The following is a 16924-nucleotide window of genomic DNA, read 5'->3' on the forward strand; positions in this document are numbered from 1 at the left end:
TTGCATGAATTTTGCAAGATGTAAACCCGTACCATTTGTGAGAACAGCTGAAAACTAATGTGTGTTTTTATCCACAGGGTGGGATCCATGGGAAGATCTCACTCACAGCCTATGTGGTCGCAGCTCTCCTGGAGACAGGGATAACCACAGAGGTAAGCACACAGACAAAAACAGTTTGTCAGTGTAGCCACAGACACTCCTTAGAGTTGAGCTTTTGATGGACCAAATAGTGTTTTATTTGGCAGCAGTTAAACCCATGTAAAACAAAACAAAACAAAAAAAAAGTTCCACTCTGCCTTATTTGTCTGTGCTGTAACATTTGATTCATGGTTTCAGTGGATTAACAGGAGAAAGTCTTTTAACACACAACACGTAGTGCGCTACCTGTCCCACTTTAACTACTCACTCCTGTACCCCATCCTACCAGACTGGGTCATGTGTGGACATATCACTGCATTCCTGATAGTTGTGAAGATGGATGTGCTGGCAGTCAGCCTACTCATATTTGTTATGCCCCGGTGCTGCTAATCTAATATCTAATCACGTTTTGGACTACATCAAAAGATTTAGGCTGACATGTAGAGACAATTGAGTCCCCTGAGAGACACCCAGGTTACATTCCTCTCTTTATCCTCCCAGTTTTCTCCCTTGTTGATCTACTTTCCTCTCTGTTGGCTTGTTTTTTTCTTTACTCTCTTACTAATCACAATCCTTAACTATTTAACAACTTCACCGTGAGAGCCGCTCAGTCGTAAAATGTTTGAGGCATTCTGCTCAGATTGTCCACAGCTTGTGTTGGAAATCCCTGCAACATAAAAGGCGCTAAACATCTGATTGTTTTTGTCTTTGCGCTCAATTTGTCTGCATAGTTGACTCTTTATTTAGCATTTCCTCCCCCTGGCTCCTCTCCATCCATCTGTCTCTCCTTGTTTCCTCTGCTATCTATCCCAAAGGGCCTCTTCTGAGAATCTATCCTTTTACAACTGATAAAAACTGAAAAGGTATCCTTCACATCAAAGCAGAACCTCCACCCCCCCTCCCATTTCACTTAATTAAAAGATGACTGCTGCAATTACAGTGAGTGGCTCTGGAGGCCTATCATCTCATGGATGAGAGGGAAGGTCACATCTGCATGAGATGAAAGTCGACTCTCAACTTTTTAATGGCCAAAATGAATGTTTATTGAATAACTGTATCTCAGCAGAGGAGTGGGTTTGTGAGTTTGGACAGTTTAGCCTCTAAACGGCTGAACACTGACAGAGATTATGTTGACGGTGTGTGTGTGTGTGTGTGTGTGTGTGTGTGTGTGTGTGTGTGTGTGTGTGTGTGTGTGTGTGTGTGTGTGTGTGTGTGTGTGTGTGTGTGTGTGTGTTTTGAAAATGTATGCCAAAGGTCATGCCATGTCAGAAGCATATCCACTGATCCCTGCAGGGAAATTACAGTAGATTGCTGCAGCAGATAAAACAGAATAGGATAAAATGAGAAAGTCATTACTGTACAGATATGAAACACACTGTATCTTTTCATTCACTTATACCATAATGTTGACAGTTTAAATGTAGCAACATTTTGGTCAGGTTTAAAGTCAAATTTTAAACTTCACAGCCGTTTTTATTGTGTTTTACTACACTGCCCATGGAGCAATACACTATCACAATAGGATTCACAATTTTCAGCTTTATCAGCTGAGTGTGACTGCTTTATTTCAGCTGTGTATTGCATTGCAGAACTTTATCTATCAACACCACAAATTCAATAATATTTAGCATGGGTATTTAAATAGTTTTTAAATAATTTTCCCTGTATAAATATTCTCCTGTTCTCTTGTATGCACAGTAGTTTGCAAACAGGGCAAAAGGATCACAAAAATAAACCATCTTTGTAGTTTTATTTCTATGTAGTTTGGCACCTTGATAATAGGGCTAACTGTAAGTGAAGTTTTGAATGATTTTTTATTATTTTAACCAGTCAAAAATGGAGTAAATGTGAATTTCAAAAGCTTAAACAGCACTTGTGGGACAAGAAATGTACATAAATAAGTTTCTCCAGGCCTGCAAGTTTGCCAGCAAATAATACTATTTCCCAGAAATGTCTTTTATTTGGAACAATACCCAAACTCTGTCTCTGACATGTCGTATAAGTTGTTGATCACCACTACGACCACATCTGTGTTTGTCTTACATGCTGTCCCATCTGATCCAGGAAGAGAAGGTGGCAGTAGCCAAAGCCAAGGATTTCCTGGAGAGCAACACCTACTCTGCCGATGACCCATACACCACGGCCCTGTCTGCATACGCCTTGGCTCTGCTACGAAGCCCTTACGCCCCGCTGGCCTTGCGCCGCCTCAACCACATGGCCATCACTCAAGGTACCGACACACTCATCACTGTGAGCAACATGATTAACAAGCCACCAGAGGCTCTTTCATTCAGAGCTAAGCAGTGGACAACAGATGTATGAAAAAGGTGACAAGCAAACACCAGATGTTGAATGGAAGTGGTGTGTAACAACAAGACTAATGCACCGTTAAAAAGATAAGAGTGAGAATATGCAGAAATGTTCTTCTATCAGGTCTTGACCACAACACAAAGGTGGTACTGTTTTACCGTTTCATTACTGCTGTAAGGCTGCACTACACAAGATGTAGGCCACAAACTGTTGTGAAAGTAGCCGCTGTAGTTCTCAGTAGTTCAATCCACTCCTCCCTTTTCCTTTCGTTTTCTTATCTCACTGTTGGTTTCCTTTGGCCATTTCCTCCTCTTCCTCTTGACTGAAACTTTCTGCGAGTATTTGCAGATTTGACCGTGTTGAGGGGAATACAAAAATGTTCTAAGTTGATCATAATCATTTTATGTGCCAAGTACAATGAAGGCACAGGGCTTGGTTGCATAGTTGCTGAAAGATTCAGACAATTAGGATAATGATACAGTGAGTCATATGATACGGGATGTTCCCCTTGCACCCTCTCTGTGTTAATCTCCCTTTGTTTGTCTGGGTAGATGGACTCACCCACTGGAGTCTGACAGGCAGCACTATGACAGATGAGGACACTTTCATGGGCTTCAGTGATGGCCTCTCTCAGTCAGGTATACCGTACATCCATTATTATTACCTCTTCATTGGAAATACTTGTTACCCATCTGTAATTCCCCAAAATGAATTAAATAAGAGTTTTCATATTTTCTGTTATTACCCAGTGGTGTCAGCAGAGGTGGAGATGACAGCCTATGGTCTCCTGACCTACACTCTCCTGGGCGATGTGGCTTCTGCCTTGCCTGTGGTCAAATGGCTTTCCCAGCAGAGGAATGCCTTGGGCGGCTTCTCCTCCACACAGGTAGCCCCGTATCTCAGGCTACAACCTCTTTCTCTTTCTTGAATCAAACACTTGTAGCGGCATCAATAAAAACTTGATTTTAATTTCACCCACTTGTGGCAGGACACGTGTGTGGCACTGCAGGCCCTGTCAGAGTACGCCATCCTGTCATATGTGGGAGGCGTCAACCTCACCATCTCACTGGCCTCCACCAACCTCGACTTCCAGGAGACCTTTGAACTCAACAGGGACAACAAGAAACTCCTCCAGAGTGCCAAGGTAATCACATCCATGGAAACAGTGAATAGTGTACATACTTGGTGGTGTTGTGTTTTTTTTTTATGGCAGGGCTGCTCCCTAGTATTTTCTATGCAGATGAGGAACACTTCAGTTTGTTGAGGCGGACAGCATTGTTTCAGCATTCATTGCCAATTCTACCATTGATTGCTGTTACTTCAAAGAGGACATGTCACTTTAGTGAATCCCTTGAACACTAATGTAATTTAGAAATGTTTCCCTCTTGATTACAGTGATTGATGAGCAACCATGTAACAGAGCCACACTCTGGCCCTGCACATTAATCTGTGTTTTCATAACCAGCTGTTTGGTTGCCAGAACCTTTTCACACTGCCAAACTAAATCAAGCTGGATTTCCCAAAAGCACCTAGTTGGTCTGTTGATTTAATGGCTGTGTTTTATTGCCCTGTTTGCCCACACGTTACAAACTTGACAGTGTGTGCACAAACCAACTTTTACCCAGGGCACTGTGGTGCTAGGTTAGCACTGCGCTGTGTGTAAAAGTGCTCCGCGAGCTGGAGTGGTTCAGGTGAGAGTGCAGTATGTTCTCTCTGCCGGGCATGTTCCTCCGCTGTGATTAGTGGTGTCAGCTTAATTGGGGGCAATTAAGCCCTGCTGGTTAGTAGCCAGGGAACCACTAGTGGCAGTGCAGCAGCCTACAGCATTCATTCACTTGATAAATGACTCACTCACCTCTCCTTGCCCCCTCTGACTCTCTTTGTTTCTTCTCTTTCTTCTGTCTCTCTCTTTTTTTCAGATCCCCAGTATCCCCACAGGCCTTTTTGTGAGCGCTAAAGGAGAGGGCTGCTGCCTCATGCAGGTATTGTAGTGCTACACACACAGGCTTACACAAACAGACACATTTTCAGTCTTAAAAATTGCTCAAAAAGGAATTGTAATGTTATGCTTACTTCTCTGGCTCACAGCAAGAATCTCCCGGCAGGGGAGAGTCAGTTGCCGTCACCTCATAATGCCCAAATTCCTCCCTGTAAATTGGAGTAATCTGGTAGAGTTTAGCCAGTTGTTTTGGAATGTGTTGATCATTCCTGTTGATTCCTGTGGTCCCCCGGACAGGATGCTGTTTACTTCTACCTTGTCACTGACAAACAAAAAGCCCTTTCATAAACAGTGGGAGTCATTTTTCCTCTTTGTTGGCTGACACTCTGCCCCCTCATCCTGTCACCCATGTTTAAATGTTTTCTTTAAATCTAAATAAGGCATAAATGAAAAAGCATGCCTGATTAAAGTGGGATGTTTACAATCCTGTTGTTGGAAACCAGTGTGTGAGATACGAGTTGATTCGACTGAGGCAGAGCCAAAGAGAGCAGCGGATGTTGTCTTTTGCGCCTGAAATGTCTTCCAAGTCGTTCTCCTCAGTGTTTCTCACTCGCAAACACACAGTTTTTTCCTTCACACCTTGCTCCCTCTCTACTTCCCTTCCATCCACACCTCTTTGTGCGTCAACACACATCTCTGACAGACCCTCGGGCCAGCAGCACCTGGGCTCTAATGAAATACAAGAGTGGGGCTATCAAAGAGACCTGTATGTGTATGTGTTTGTAGACAAACTGTACGTGATGAGTATATGTCCTGTGCCTCCGGATGATTATGGGTGATTATTATTTAGTAGCTTTGCAAAGGATTCAAATCACACTGGATGATTTATTCAAAATTTGTAGAGTTCTGGCAGTAATAATCCTCTGTGAAATTAAAAAGAGCGTCAAAGCAGCAAGTTGTCCTCAGGCTGAAATAGTAGTCTGCTGAATGCATGTCTTGTGTCCAGTGAATATGATTTGTGGTTTATGCTTTAAAGTGCTGCCTAAGTCTTTTTTTTTTCTTCCTGCTTTCCTCGTCTCTTCAAGGCCGGAGGTCCTAAATATTTGAACTCTAAGTAGTTTGTTGCCAATCTTTGATGCCAAAACTTGTGTCTTTCACACAACTGTCAAGAAGTTATTTAATTTTTTTTCCTCCGTACGAAAATATTATTTTATGAAATAGCTTCTTCTAACACATACCAAATATTTGGCAAACAAATGAAGACCTGCTTTGATAGCAGACACTGTGACAAACCGTCTACACAAGGCGTTTGCTTGTTATCAGCCATATCTACACAGGACAAAGTAGAACCAAAACCAGTGTAAATGGAATAGCTTAAGTGGAAGACCTAATAGGGAAATGTTAACAAGACTCAGTTACACTAATTACCTTCACCAACACCAAACCTTGTAGCAGAAGTAGAGGGTAAATTGGTAGGATTCATTCTCTGTGGACCATGAATGTTGAGCCAGATCCTATGGTATTCTGTCCAATAGGAATATTTAGCTTAAAGCCAAAAATGTCAGCCTGCAGGTGGTGCTAAATAAAAAGTTGGGGAATCAGCAAAGTCAGTAGGCTGGGACCATGAATGTCTGCACAAAATTTCATGGCCTTTCAGCAAATAGTTTTTTTTGCAGTGTTTCAGTCTGCACCAAGATCAACAGACTGAGAAATTAAATGTTAGTTCTGCAGCGATAGGACTGTCCTGTCAAAGGGAGTCCAAAAATAAACAAACAAAAAAAAAATCAAATTTTATAGCTAAGTAGGCCTACTGTGATTACAGAAGCCCTTGTTGCTCTGTTTGAGAATCTGAAGTCTTGTCGAGAACATTCGTAAACACTGTGGTCCCTCTGCTCTCTGTGTGTCTGTAGATTGATGTGTCGTACAACGTACCTGACCCAGTGTCTAAACCAGCCTTCCAGCTCAAAGTGGACCTGAAAGAACCATTTCAGGAGCGTCACCCGCAGCCCCCCTCCTCCTCCTCATCATCATCATCATCTTCCCGTCATCCTTCCTCACGTTCCAGGAGCCGCGCAGACAACCGCTCTGAACTCAACCGAAAGCGCCGGGCACCCATCGACGACGATGATCCAGCAGCTCACCAGGACAAAATGGACTTCCATATCTCCCTTGAAGTTTGTGCCAGGTAGAACATGCTGTCAGTACAACAGATAAAGATGTGGGCCTGTGTGCACAGCTCAACTGCTCATAACAACAAACCCTATCTTCATCCCAACCCCCAACTCTCTTGTCTAGGTGGCTCCACTCAGGCTCCTCCAACATGGCCGTCATAGAAGTACCTATGATTTCTGGGTTCCGAGCAGATGTGGAAAGTCTAGAAAGGGTAAGTAATTGCATTAATGCACACACAATGTGTTGGTCATACTGGCTCAGAGATTGTTCGACCTGCAATACAAGTCGTCAGGTAGGTGGCTAAACTGAAAGAAAGGTAGAAAGAAAGACAGATGCATCCACATCTGGAGGCCATTTGATGGGAAGCAGTACGTCATGGAATTTATCTGACTCCGCCTGTTTCCTTTGGAGACCCCAGACACATGTGTACATGTTCACACCCTTACAGGATGCGTCCTTAAACAAACACACACATACTTTGGATATGAACATTATTTCTGCAGCACAGTGGAAAATGTTCTCATGTAAATATTTATCAGAGCAGGAAGCAGTCAAGTGTTTACCTGACATTCCCATCATTGTTGTTTAAAGTTGTTGTAGAAAAGAGCTCCAGCAGACATCCTTCAAACGGGGACATGTCTTATCCCTCTACATTGGCAATGTGAAGCTCTTTCAAATGTCTGACTGGATGTATATGTCTTCATAACATTTGCGGTCATGAGAGTGGTCATTAAGATGAAGGTCCTTTTTATGGAGGTTTTTTAGGTATGATGAGATAAAGGCCAGCCAGCTCAGGCCCTGTGGAGTTACAATGTCTCAGGGTCGGAGGTCATCGGGCCTCTCTGGGTCCACAAGACCAAACACACTCACCTCACTGGGCCTCATGAGGTGCAGGCTTAGATATAACTTGCTTTAGTTTACAAAATACAGACGAAAAAAACAGATACTGTAATAAATATGGGGCTAAATTAAAACACTGGGAATGGTAGGATATATGAGTGAGTTTAAAAATGGATACACTGATGCAGAGTGAGTTAAAAAAAAAAAAAAAAAAAAAATAAGGTACATTTAGGGGCTGGATCCAGGTCAGCTCCCCAGCCACCCATCAGAAGCTTGTCCCTCATTACCAGACAGTTATAGGGTCTTAGTCTGCAGGCTTCCACCTCTAAAAAAGCCACCTCTCTGGCTACCTGGGGAGATGTTAAACATGCACACACATACATGCACACATATACTGCTGTGAGTGTGTCAGTCTAGGCTGACCTGAGATGTAGTGGCTAACAAGCTCAGTTTACACCCCTGCTGGCCTCCCTTGGAGTTTTACTGCTGCCTGCCCGACTGCCACTTACATTCCTCAATTTATGGTGGCAAGCTTGGCTTCTACAGTCATGTCTAGTTGCTTTCACGGATGCTGTAGTCATGAATGATTAGCCCAGTGACTGACTGGGAGCTACCACAGCCATGGCTTCTTATCACCCAATATAATGAGCTTTGTTTAACGACCCAGAACGCACCGTGGGTATAACATTTGAGCTATGGGAGTTTGTTGGCAATTTTTAGTTGCTAGATCGACAAACAATGCTTTTGTAAACAGAGACCAATTGTATAGTGTGTGTGTGTGTGTGTGTGTGTGTGTGTGTGTGTGTGTGTGTGTGTGTGTGTGTGTGTGTGTGTGTGTGTGTGTGTGTGTGTGTGTGTGTGTGTGTGTGTGTGTGTGTGTGTGTGTGTGTTTGAGAGAGAACGAGAGTGTGTGTGTGTGTGTCTCGGTGGCGCCAGCTCAGGCTGAGCACCTCATAAACCACTGCTGTCCAAAGGCTACCACCTTTGACAGAATGAGAAATCCCCCTTTGGGGGGAATTAACTCTGCTGGCTCTCTATGTACACACCCAAATTTGTATTAAACAGCTTTCTCATTACTCATTCATACAATCATATTTACTAGAAATGGTTATGCATGTCTAATGCACGCATACTTTAGGGTACAAGGTTAACGAAATACCATAACCTCATTTAGTATTTACCTTTTGGTAAGCTATTAGCACTTGTTGATTTCAGCTAACTGAAGTCCAGTATAACGTAAGTCCATGATTGGAATCATCATTTCATGGTAGATTGCAGTTGGTTTGCATTCCAGTCGCGGTCGACAGAGCACGTTCAAATGAAGACCATGTGGATCTGACACTGTACAACAGAGTGTGTTTAGTTACACCTCAGTTATGAACTGTACATGTAGGTAAAGGGAAGTACACGAGTTGAAGGATCTATGACAGCTGGCATCCAGGACTGTGTAAAAAAAGGGATGCTTTTTAGAATCAGCATGTCCAAATGGCTGGTGGAACCATTAGGACGTGTTAACCCAGCTCTGCTTCTATCAACTTGGGGATTTTGTTCTGTTTAACATGTTAGATTTAATACTTTCGTGAATAGTAAACCCTGATTAGCATGGGGTGGAGCTGTCCAGTCTACTGTGGTGCTGATTAGTGTTCATGTGCATGTCCATGGAAGTACACTCAGGTGGCAGTTTATTAGGTACACCCAGCTAAATCTGATGCAGTGCAATAACTCCCCCCTTCATGAAGATATAATGTTTGGCGTTTCTTAAATTTGTTTCAGATAAATCAGCCAATGAAGATGTGTGTTACATATTGTCATGTGTCTTTAAAAAAGATAACTCCCACCATGAAGGAAATAAATAACACACGCACAATACAATGTTCCAAACTAATTCCAGGGCCAAGGGAAGTTAAAATCAAGTGTGAGACAGCTACACAGCAGATTAGCTTTTGTCCAGTTCTGTTTGTGTGTTTTTCTACATACTGAGCCTGATGTACTTGTGTCTTCCTCAACAGCTGCTGATGGATAAGAGAGTGGGTCTAAAGAGATATGAGCTCAATGGAAGAAAAGTCTTGTTCTACTTTGATGAGGTGAGTTCAATCCTGATTCCTCACTGCTGCTGTCAGTCACAGGTGGGCACAAAGTCTACTGAAGTGACGGTGGATGATGAGAAAATAACTCATCAATGTTTGCGCAGGGTTGTGGGGGTATTTTTTAGCACGTGTGAAAGTGTTTTAATGTCCACATTTTTGTATATTGTACAGATTCCCAGCCAGTGTATGACGTGTGTGGCCTTCCAAGCTGTCAGGGAATACATTGTGGGCAAGACAGCACCTGTTCTGGTCAAGATCTACGACTACTACGAACCAGGTGTGCCTCTGATGAATATTTTAAGTACTACTCTTTAAAGAGTTACAGAGCAGGAAAAACGTCTAGCTCAGCATGGCCTCTTTTTTTTGTGGAAATTGGAATTTTCGTTTTAAGTTTATGACCTAGTTATGGTGAGCGTCATCATTGTTTTGTGTGTGTGGATGTGTGAATGTGCCGGTGTGGGTCTCTGCTTGTCGTGCAGCCTTCGAGGCCACCCGCTTCTACAACGTCAGCGAGAGCAGTCCGCTAGCACGGGAGCTGTGTGACGGACCTACTTGCAATGAGGTGGAGAGTTCAACCAATCAGTGGATAGGTGAGATGTATTCAACACCCTCAATAATACCCAGACTCCTTTGCTTCCTTCAGTCTCTAATTTATGTTTGTTTGTGTGTGTGTGTGTAGGTTTTGTGCAGGCAAACCAGTGCAACAATGTGTTTGGCTGTCTGGAGGAGGAGCAGTTTGAGCGTTGCACTTGCTACAGGGACTGTGGTTATGATGGGGAGCCGGTTTGTGGGTCAGATGGGCAGCTTTACCAGAACCAGTGTCAGATGGAGGTGTTTGCCTGTCGAAATGGGACACGCATCAAGCAGGTTCCACTGTCCCAGTGTCCTCACAGTAAGCGCCCTCTAATCGCACAACACCTGACACAATCTGGATTTTGATGTGATTTCAGTCGGACTCCATAATTCTCTCACACTGTCCCTTGCACTACTGCAGCCTAGACATCTCAATCTTCACCCTTCTGTCTATCTCACACAGGTTCAGATAGATGATGCTCTGCATGATACAATTAATCACTGTTCTTATTGAAACACCAGCAGGATCAACAGTCTTTGTGACCGAAACTTCTGTCATCAGAGCCCCAACAATGAACCCTTATTGAAAGTATCTTTTCCTCTTTGCCATCTTGTGGTAACATCAAAAACAACTGGGCCTGCTTAGCATGTTTATACCTGGCACAGATTGGACGTTAACTGCTTAAAGGGACTTTTAGATCTATGAGAAAGACATCAGTAAACAGTCAAGTCTGGTTAGTTTTATTTAGATAGCGCCAATTCACAACACAAGTTATCTCAATAGTGTCAGATGATGTGGATGGCTGTTCGGCTCATGCATTAGTGTAGGAAAGATGAAAAAAAATAAGGAGCAAGTGTTCCTCAGGTGACTGAGAATGTAAATGCAGGATGTGATCGCAGCGTGTCAGCAAGAACAGTCTGTCGACAATTACATAGAGAGGGATATTATAGTAGGGCTGCAAGTGCATAAACCCATCATTACAACGATGATTGCACAGTTGAGAGTTGAGTGTTGCCAAAACCATAGACACATTGAAACGTGGAAAAAGGAAATGTGGTCAGATGATTTGCTCTTCAACATATTTTTCAAGAGGAGAGCATGTGTGGAAGACACTGACGCAGCGGTAAGAATCATGATAAGTCCACATGCGCAAAGAACCATTCTTAAATCAATATAATAGTCGACTAGCTTGGATGAAATGGTTTCTCTGACTTTATTGTGAAACAACCCCAAATTTCAGAAGAAGTAAGTGTTTGGGTCTCTTCAGGAACTCTTGAGGCCGTGTGTATCTCACTGGACAGTTAGTACATTTCGTCTGTTCGTGTCTTTGCTCATCTGTGTGTGCCATGATCTGAGCTGTGGAAACAGCTGTTCAGGTGTTGAGCTGATTACTGGATGAGTTTTCTGAGGAGAGCCACCCCCACACCGCAACCCCCCACCCACCCCCACCCTCTCTCGCTCTCTGCTGTATTACAGGGCTCTGTCCAAATGACAGAGTGCTTTTGTCCAGCCCTTTGAAATCCTTGTCACATTCCTTTCCGACGCACAGCCCAACAACAAAGGAGCCTTCATGTTGTGGAGCAGATTGGGAAAGGACATAGACAAAACTTTGGTGGGAAAAGACCTTGGTTTGTGCCAAGTGGTTCATGCTGTGTAGATTATCAAAAGAATTGTATTTTTGTTTAGCCTTGTTTGTTTGTGTATGCTTGTGTGGGGGACATTCATGCCACCATTTCCCCGTTCTGAAAAGGAAAAAGATATAATTTGTTTCCACACATGGCCCCTGTGGCCATGGTTTGGCCCCTGCTATTTTTGGAAAGATTTTAATGCAGGCCTCTGTTGAGACAGAGTGTACATCATTGTTTTGCCAAGAAGTGTTGCTCAGTGGGGTGGATAATGCTTCTAGGCAGTATTTAGATTATGTAACACTGAAACTCTGTTTACTTCATTACTATTTTTTTTATTTTATTTTGTAGGTACCGTGGCAGCCACATAAACGTGAATAATCAAACATGTGTGTGTTTGTATTTCCAGTGAAGACCACAGTGGAGGCGAAGGAACCAACAGCGAGCCAGGAAACTGAGCAGCCCTCAGTGCCTGTGCACACAGGTAACTCCATCCACCACACCTTTACCTGCTTATACTACACACAGCGTTGCTTTACCTCCCTCCACCATACACTCTTCTCATAGGCTTCTCCGTATTACCTCTCCCCGCATGTCACTCCCTCTGCCAGCTGAGGCCAATTGTACCCAGCAGCAGAAACAGGACTTTAATTGGTGCAAGCTACAAAGAGTCTGTAGCATGTTACATCTGTCTCTGAATCCTTGATACCTTTGTCAGTTATGTATCATGTGGAGAATGGGAATTCAGGAGGGCAGGGGGGAAAAAGAATGAGAAACAAAGAGATGAAAGGTTGTGTTGGGGGTCTAAACAAGGAAAGGGAGTCAGCTAGTGACAGAGGGATGAGTGGGAGACAGGATTAAAGAAGAAAGAGAAGAAAAGTGCAGGGTCGAGTGGGAGAAGGGATGAAATGAAGAAAGTAGAGACATAGATGGGGTGTGTGGCAGCGCATTCCCCCGCCGCCACATCATGTCTACAATCAGTGTGATAAATAGGTGGATAGGTTTCACACTGCAGGCTCAATTGTTGCCGTGCCATGAGCTTAGATCAGCTGCCACTTCCAGAGAGGCAGCCAGAGAATTCCTGATAGGATGTTTGGCTGCGTGTGGAGGGAGGATGTAGCTGTGTTACATTTGGCAATGGAAACACAAAAAGGCAATGCAGTCGTTCAATTGTTGTGTACGCTGTGCATGCGTGCTGTGTGTGGATGTGCATGGATTGCATGCGGTAAATGCTTGAGCTATTGCTGATATATAACATTAAAGTCTGCCTATGTGACTGTCTGAGTTGTGTACAAGTGTGTGTGTCTGTGTGTGATGTGGCACAGCCTGCACTGACTTGTTTCCCAGCCTGCAGCTCCCAGTAGCTGCAGCTCACAAAGCGGCTCTCAGTGAAGCAGCTCTCAGTTAAAGGTCTCCTTAGTACAAAAGCTAACACTCATCACAGGAATGCTCTTGTGCACGCATGCACACACACATACACACACACGCGCGCGCACACACACACACACACACACACACACACACACACACACACACACACACACACACACACACACACACACACACACACACACACATACATGTATATATCCATAATATTTATTACATTTTATACAGTGGGGTTCAAAAGCCTTAGACCACTTTAGGGGCCAAGACAATTTAGACCCCACTGTTCATACATATACGTATATGCATATATACTATATATATTTATATATATATATGTTTGTATGTATATATATTTATATGTCATGGATATTTGCAAACATGTATACAAACACACATACAGTGAATACACTCACAGACCGGTACACTCTGACCTACAATATGATAACCGCATGGGTGATTAGATTGAATAAGTACTGTAAAAACACTGTCATTGTAAACCATTACAATGTTGACGACATGCCCGCTGAGTGCACCCAGAGTGTAATAGGTGAAGGTGGGTTGTGCCAAGGAACTGACAGTTTCCACTGAAACAGTGGAGGAAGCTGAAGCTCTGGAATTAGCTTCCATGTGCAGACTTGTCTTATTAGTGAACTTGTACTAAAGGACAACATATGGTATAATGGATATTCGCAGACTTGCAGGCTTCAGCTGAGCTGGATTCTCCCTATCTCGTGCATGCTTTTGGTCATGCCTAAATTGCCCACTTTAAGAATCAAATGTTTGCATAATCTTTTTGGTTGTTTTGTTGGAGCTCATCATAAAGTCTAATGTTTACCACAACCTTTTGAAGAAGCAAAATCTGGTTGTCTGTGGTTTTTATTGAACGCAAATCTAAAGTGAACATTTTAATAAAGCCATACATTTGTCTAACAGGGTGATTTTGAAGTAGCATGTTTTGAGTTTCCTCAGCATTTTAGGGATGGAAGGACCCCTACTGTCAGAGATGGGGTACTGCTGCTAAAGATGTTAAGATGTGCAGTCTCCATTCAGATATTAAATCAAGTGGCTGTCATCACATCCTATCAGATATTGCAATCAGCCTTTCTACGGCTGGCTACGTCATCAGGGCCTTATGTCATTCTGTTTCATGTGTTTTGTATTTGTCACCTTTACAACCGATTTATCTCCAGGCGAAGAGGAGCAGGGATCCATGGCAGAGGTGTCCTACTACTCCTATGAATACGACCCAGATTCAGAACCTTTCCTTGCTGATGCAGAGGGAAGGGACCATTTTGACCTTCCTGATGGTGGGGAGGATGTGGAGCAGAAGGTGCTCTTGCCAGCAGATACCCAGCTACCGACACTGGACACAAAAAACACCCCTGAACGATGGTACGAGTAGCGGCATCCTTGTTTGTGTTTGTCTCACCGAGTCACTGGAGTTCTGTTATCTTATCATGGTGTTTAGACTGGAACTCATGTAGATCAGAACATGTGAGGAATCGAATCTATGGCCCAGAGTAAGACTAAAATATACATACACCGTTGCCCATAAAGTTTTAATAATCTTTTTACCTCTTCTCATGAAATGATTGTGACAATGTGATTTTTTCTTGATATATAAATTGTATGTCTTCTCAAAATGTTATTGATCAATCTCTACTTATGGGCAACAGTGTATATACATATATTTGTATATAAGATAATTGATAAACTGAATCTCTGATGTGAATGGACACTCTTTTGGTGCTCTGTTAAGTATTTATGGACGCAGGACACTGACTCTGGGACCAAATCAAAATAAACTGCTGTACAGTTCAGTGTTGAGTTCAAGTTGATTTTGATATGAGAAGCAGTGCAACAATGTGGCTCTCAGTGGTGTGTGGATTAGTACTTGTTGGGAAAAAACTGTGGAGGTCAAATGGCACAGAGGAATGACGCACACAGCAGATCACACAGGAAGTACTTAAGATACTTCCTGTATTCCATTGTTGGGTTTATTATTTTCATGGAATTAACTGGGATCTGATCTCTAAATGGTAACATCACTGGGTTGGAGGTAGACTTATGGATCTAGTCAGGTATGACATTTGGTTATTGATAATAATCTTAAAGAAGGAGCTGTTTGCTGTTGGACTGTTGAGTACCACTGTCCCTCCACAGGTTTTAACTACAGATCAGAGAAACACATTTTAACAAGATAATCTTTAACTGAAAGATTGTTCTTTTTCCTGTCGTCCACAGAAACCCTCACAGAGTGAAGCCATACCCACCTCCAAATTGTACATTATTTGTGAATATGCTAGTGAATGGAAAGAGAAGAGAGAGACTTGGGACTTGCTCAGCCTGAGAGGAAGATATGGTGGGGTCTGGAGAATGAGAGTGTGACTTTGTATGTGAGTGCATGTCATTAGGTTTTAGATTGTTCTGAATAGTAAAGCGGATGCATTTATGTGTGCGTGTGTCTGTGTGATTGAACGTGAGTGTGTGTGTGTGTGTGTGCTTGTTATTAAGATAGTATCCTCCAGACCTTTATTTTTCTTCCTGCAGACTCCTGTCCCAATAGGCACCATAGCGTCTTTGTTATTCACTGTACTGCCTTTATAATCACTAGAAGAAATAATCAAGTATTTATGTTTGTAATTACACCTGACTTTAAGCAAAATATTTTGTTATATTTTCTATCTGTGGTATTTATTTGTAGTTAGAGGTCATATCATTTTATTTTTATTTTTTTTCTGTCATTGCCTGCCCATACATTCGACTTTTCACCCTTGTAGTTCTTTCAGTTCAAACAAGAGATACAGTATGTGCTATCAAAGGCATTTTTTTTCTTTCATAGCAAGCTTTAACCCAATTATTGAAATGTTTGCTGAAATTCTTGTGCTGGTATCCTGCTGGAAGAAGACATATGCTAACCATATGCTTTACAGAAACATAAGCTGAAATGTTTTTCATTTTTGAGATTTTTGGGGGCTTTTTGCCTTTATTAGACAGCACAGTAGAGATTGACAGGAAACTTGCAGACACACAGAGAAAAAGAGAGAGGGGGGGAGGACTCACATGCAACAAAGGCCTCTGGCCGACTCAAACCATGGACTTTACAGTTACAAGAGGTGCGTCTTTTGACCAACGGTGCACAGGGAGGCACCAGCTGAAATGTGTCAGGAACTATTGTATCAAGACATGAACATCATCTACTCTCAAGTCACCTTTCACCTTTACCTACCTTGAGATTTGATTGTACAGTTCATAAGCTATTGTGTTGTTGTTTTTTCTTGTTAAATTTTTATTTGTGAAGCAATCAACTAAAAAAAAAAAAAATCAAGAATGAAGTTCTAAATTCCTGTAAATGTACAAAATTTGATTATAAATGTAGCCCCGATTCATATCATGATTGTGCTTTTTAAAACAAACAAGAATAAAATTTGTATACAACCCAGGGTTTTCATTTTTTTGGGATTCATTCCGTGGTCAGTTAGCACAGAAGACTGTTTCTGCACTTTGCTATCACACTTCCTCCTCCTGTTGTTTTCTCTTTGTGTAACTGTAGCAAAGCCAAACCTCTCCTCTGCAGATGCATGCAGCACAGTTCATTCCCCTGCTCCCACTAGCACAGGAGCTCCATGCAGTTGTTTATGAAGGCTGTGTTGCTCCATTTCCTTTGAAAGGCTAGTTAAGTCTGGAGATAATTTCCTGCCAGCAGTGAGCTGTATTACAACCCCGCTGCTTCAGAAGGCCCTCTGCTTTGATAACTGACTGTCTGACTCCTGGCAAGCTCCTGTGTGAAGAGACAGAAAGCATACACATGTGCATATCAGTCTGCACTGTACACACGTCTTAAACTTGG

General features: G+C 42.6%; 1 protein-coding gene across 1 annotated transcript in view; it reads left to right on the forward strand.

Moving 5' to 3' along the window:
• Positions 1 to 16490, forward strand: part of cpamd8 (C3 and PZP like alpha-2-macroglobulin domain containing 8) — a 40538-nt gene extending 24048 nt beyond the window's left edge. Inside the window, exons 30-44 of the mRNA XM_083969847.1 lie at positions 78 to 152; positions 2203 to 2368; positions 3000 to 3086; positions 3198 to 3334; positions 3437 to 3592; positions 4368 to 4430; positions 6298 to 6572; positions 6683 to 6770; positions 9409 to 9483; positions 9658 to 9763; positions 9966 to 10076; positions 10166 to 10378; positions 12095 to 12169; positions 14265 to 14466; positions 15319 to 16490. Coding sequence (XP_083825973.1) covers positions 78 to 152; positions 2203 to 2368; positions 3000 to 3086; positions 3198 to 3334; positions 3437 to 3592; positions 4368 to 4430; positions 6298 to 6572; positions 6683 to 6770; positions 9409 to 9483; positions 9658 to 9763; positions 9966 to 10076; positions 10166 to 10378; positions 12095 to 12169; positions 14265 to 14466; position 15319 — 1830 coding nt within the window. The 3' untranslated portion in view covers positions 15320 to 16490. The remainder of the gene's footprint in view (positions 1 to 77; positions 153 to 2202; positions 2369 to 2999; positions 3087 to 3197; positions 3335 to 3436; positions 3593 to 4367; positions 4431 to 6297; positions 6573 to 6682; positions 6771 to 9408; positions 9484 to 9657; positions 9764 to 9965; positions 10077 to 10165; positions 10379 to 12094; positions 12170 to 14264; positions 14467 to 15318) is intronic.
• Positions 16491 to 16924: the final 434 nt, after the last annotated feature.

This window comes from Trachurus trachurus (genome assembly GCF_905171665.1).
Source record: "Trachurus trachurus genome assembly, chromosome: 4".
Classification (NCBI taxonomy): domain Eukaryota; kingdom Metazoa; phylum Chordata; class Actinopteri; order Carangiformes; family Carangidae; genus Trachurus; species Trachurus trachurus.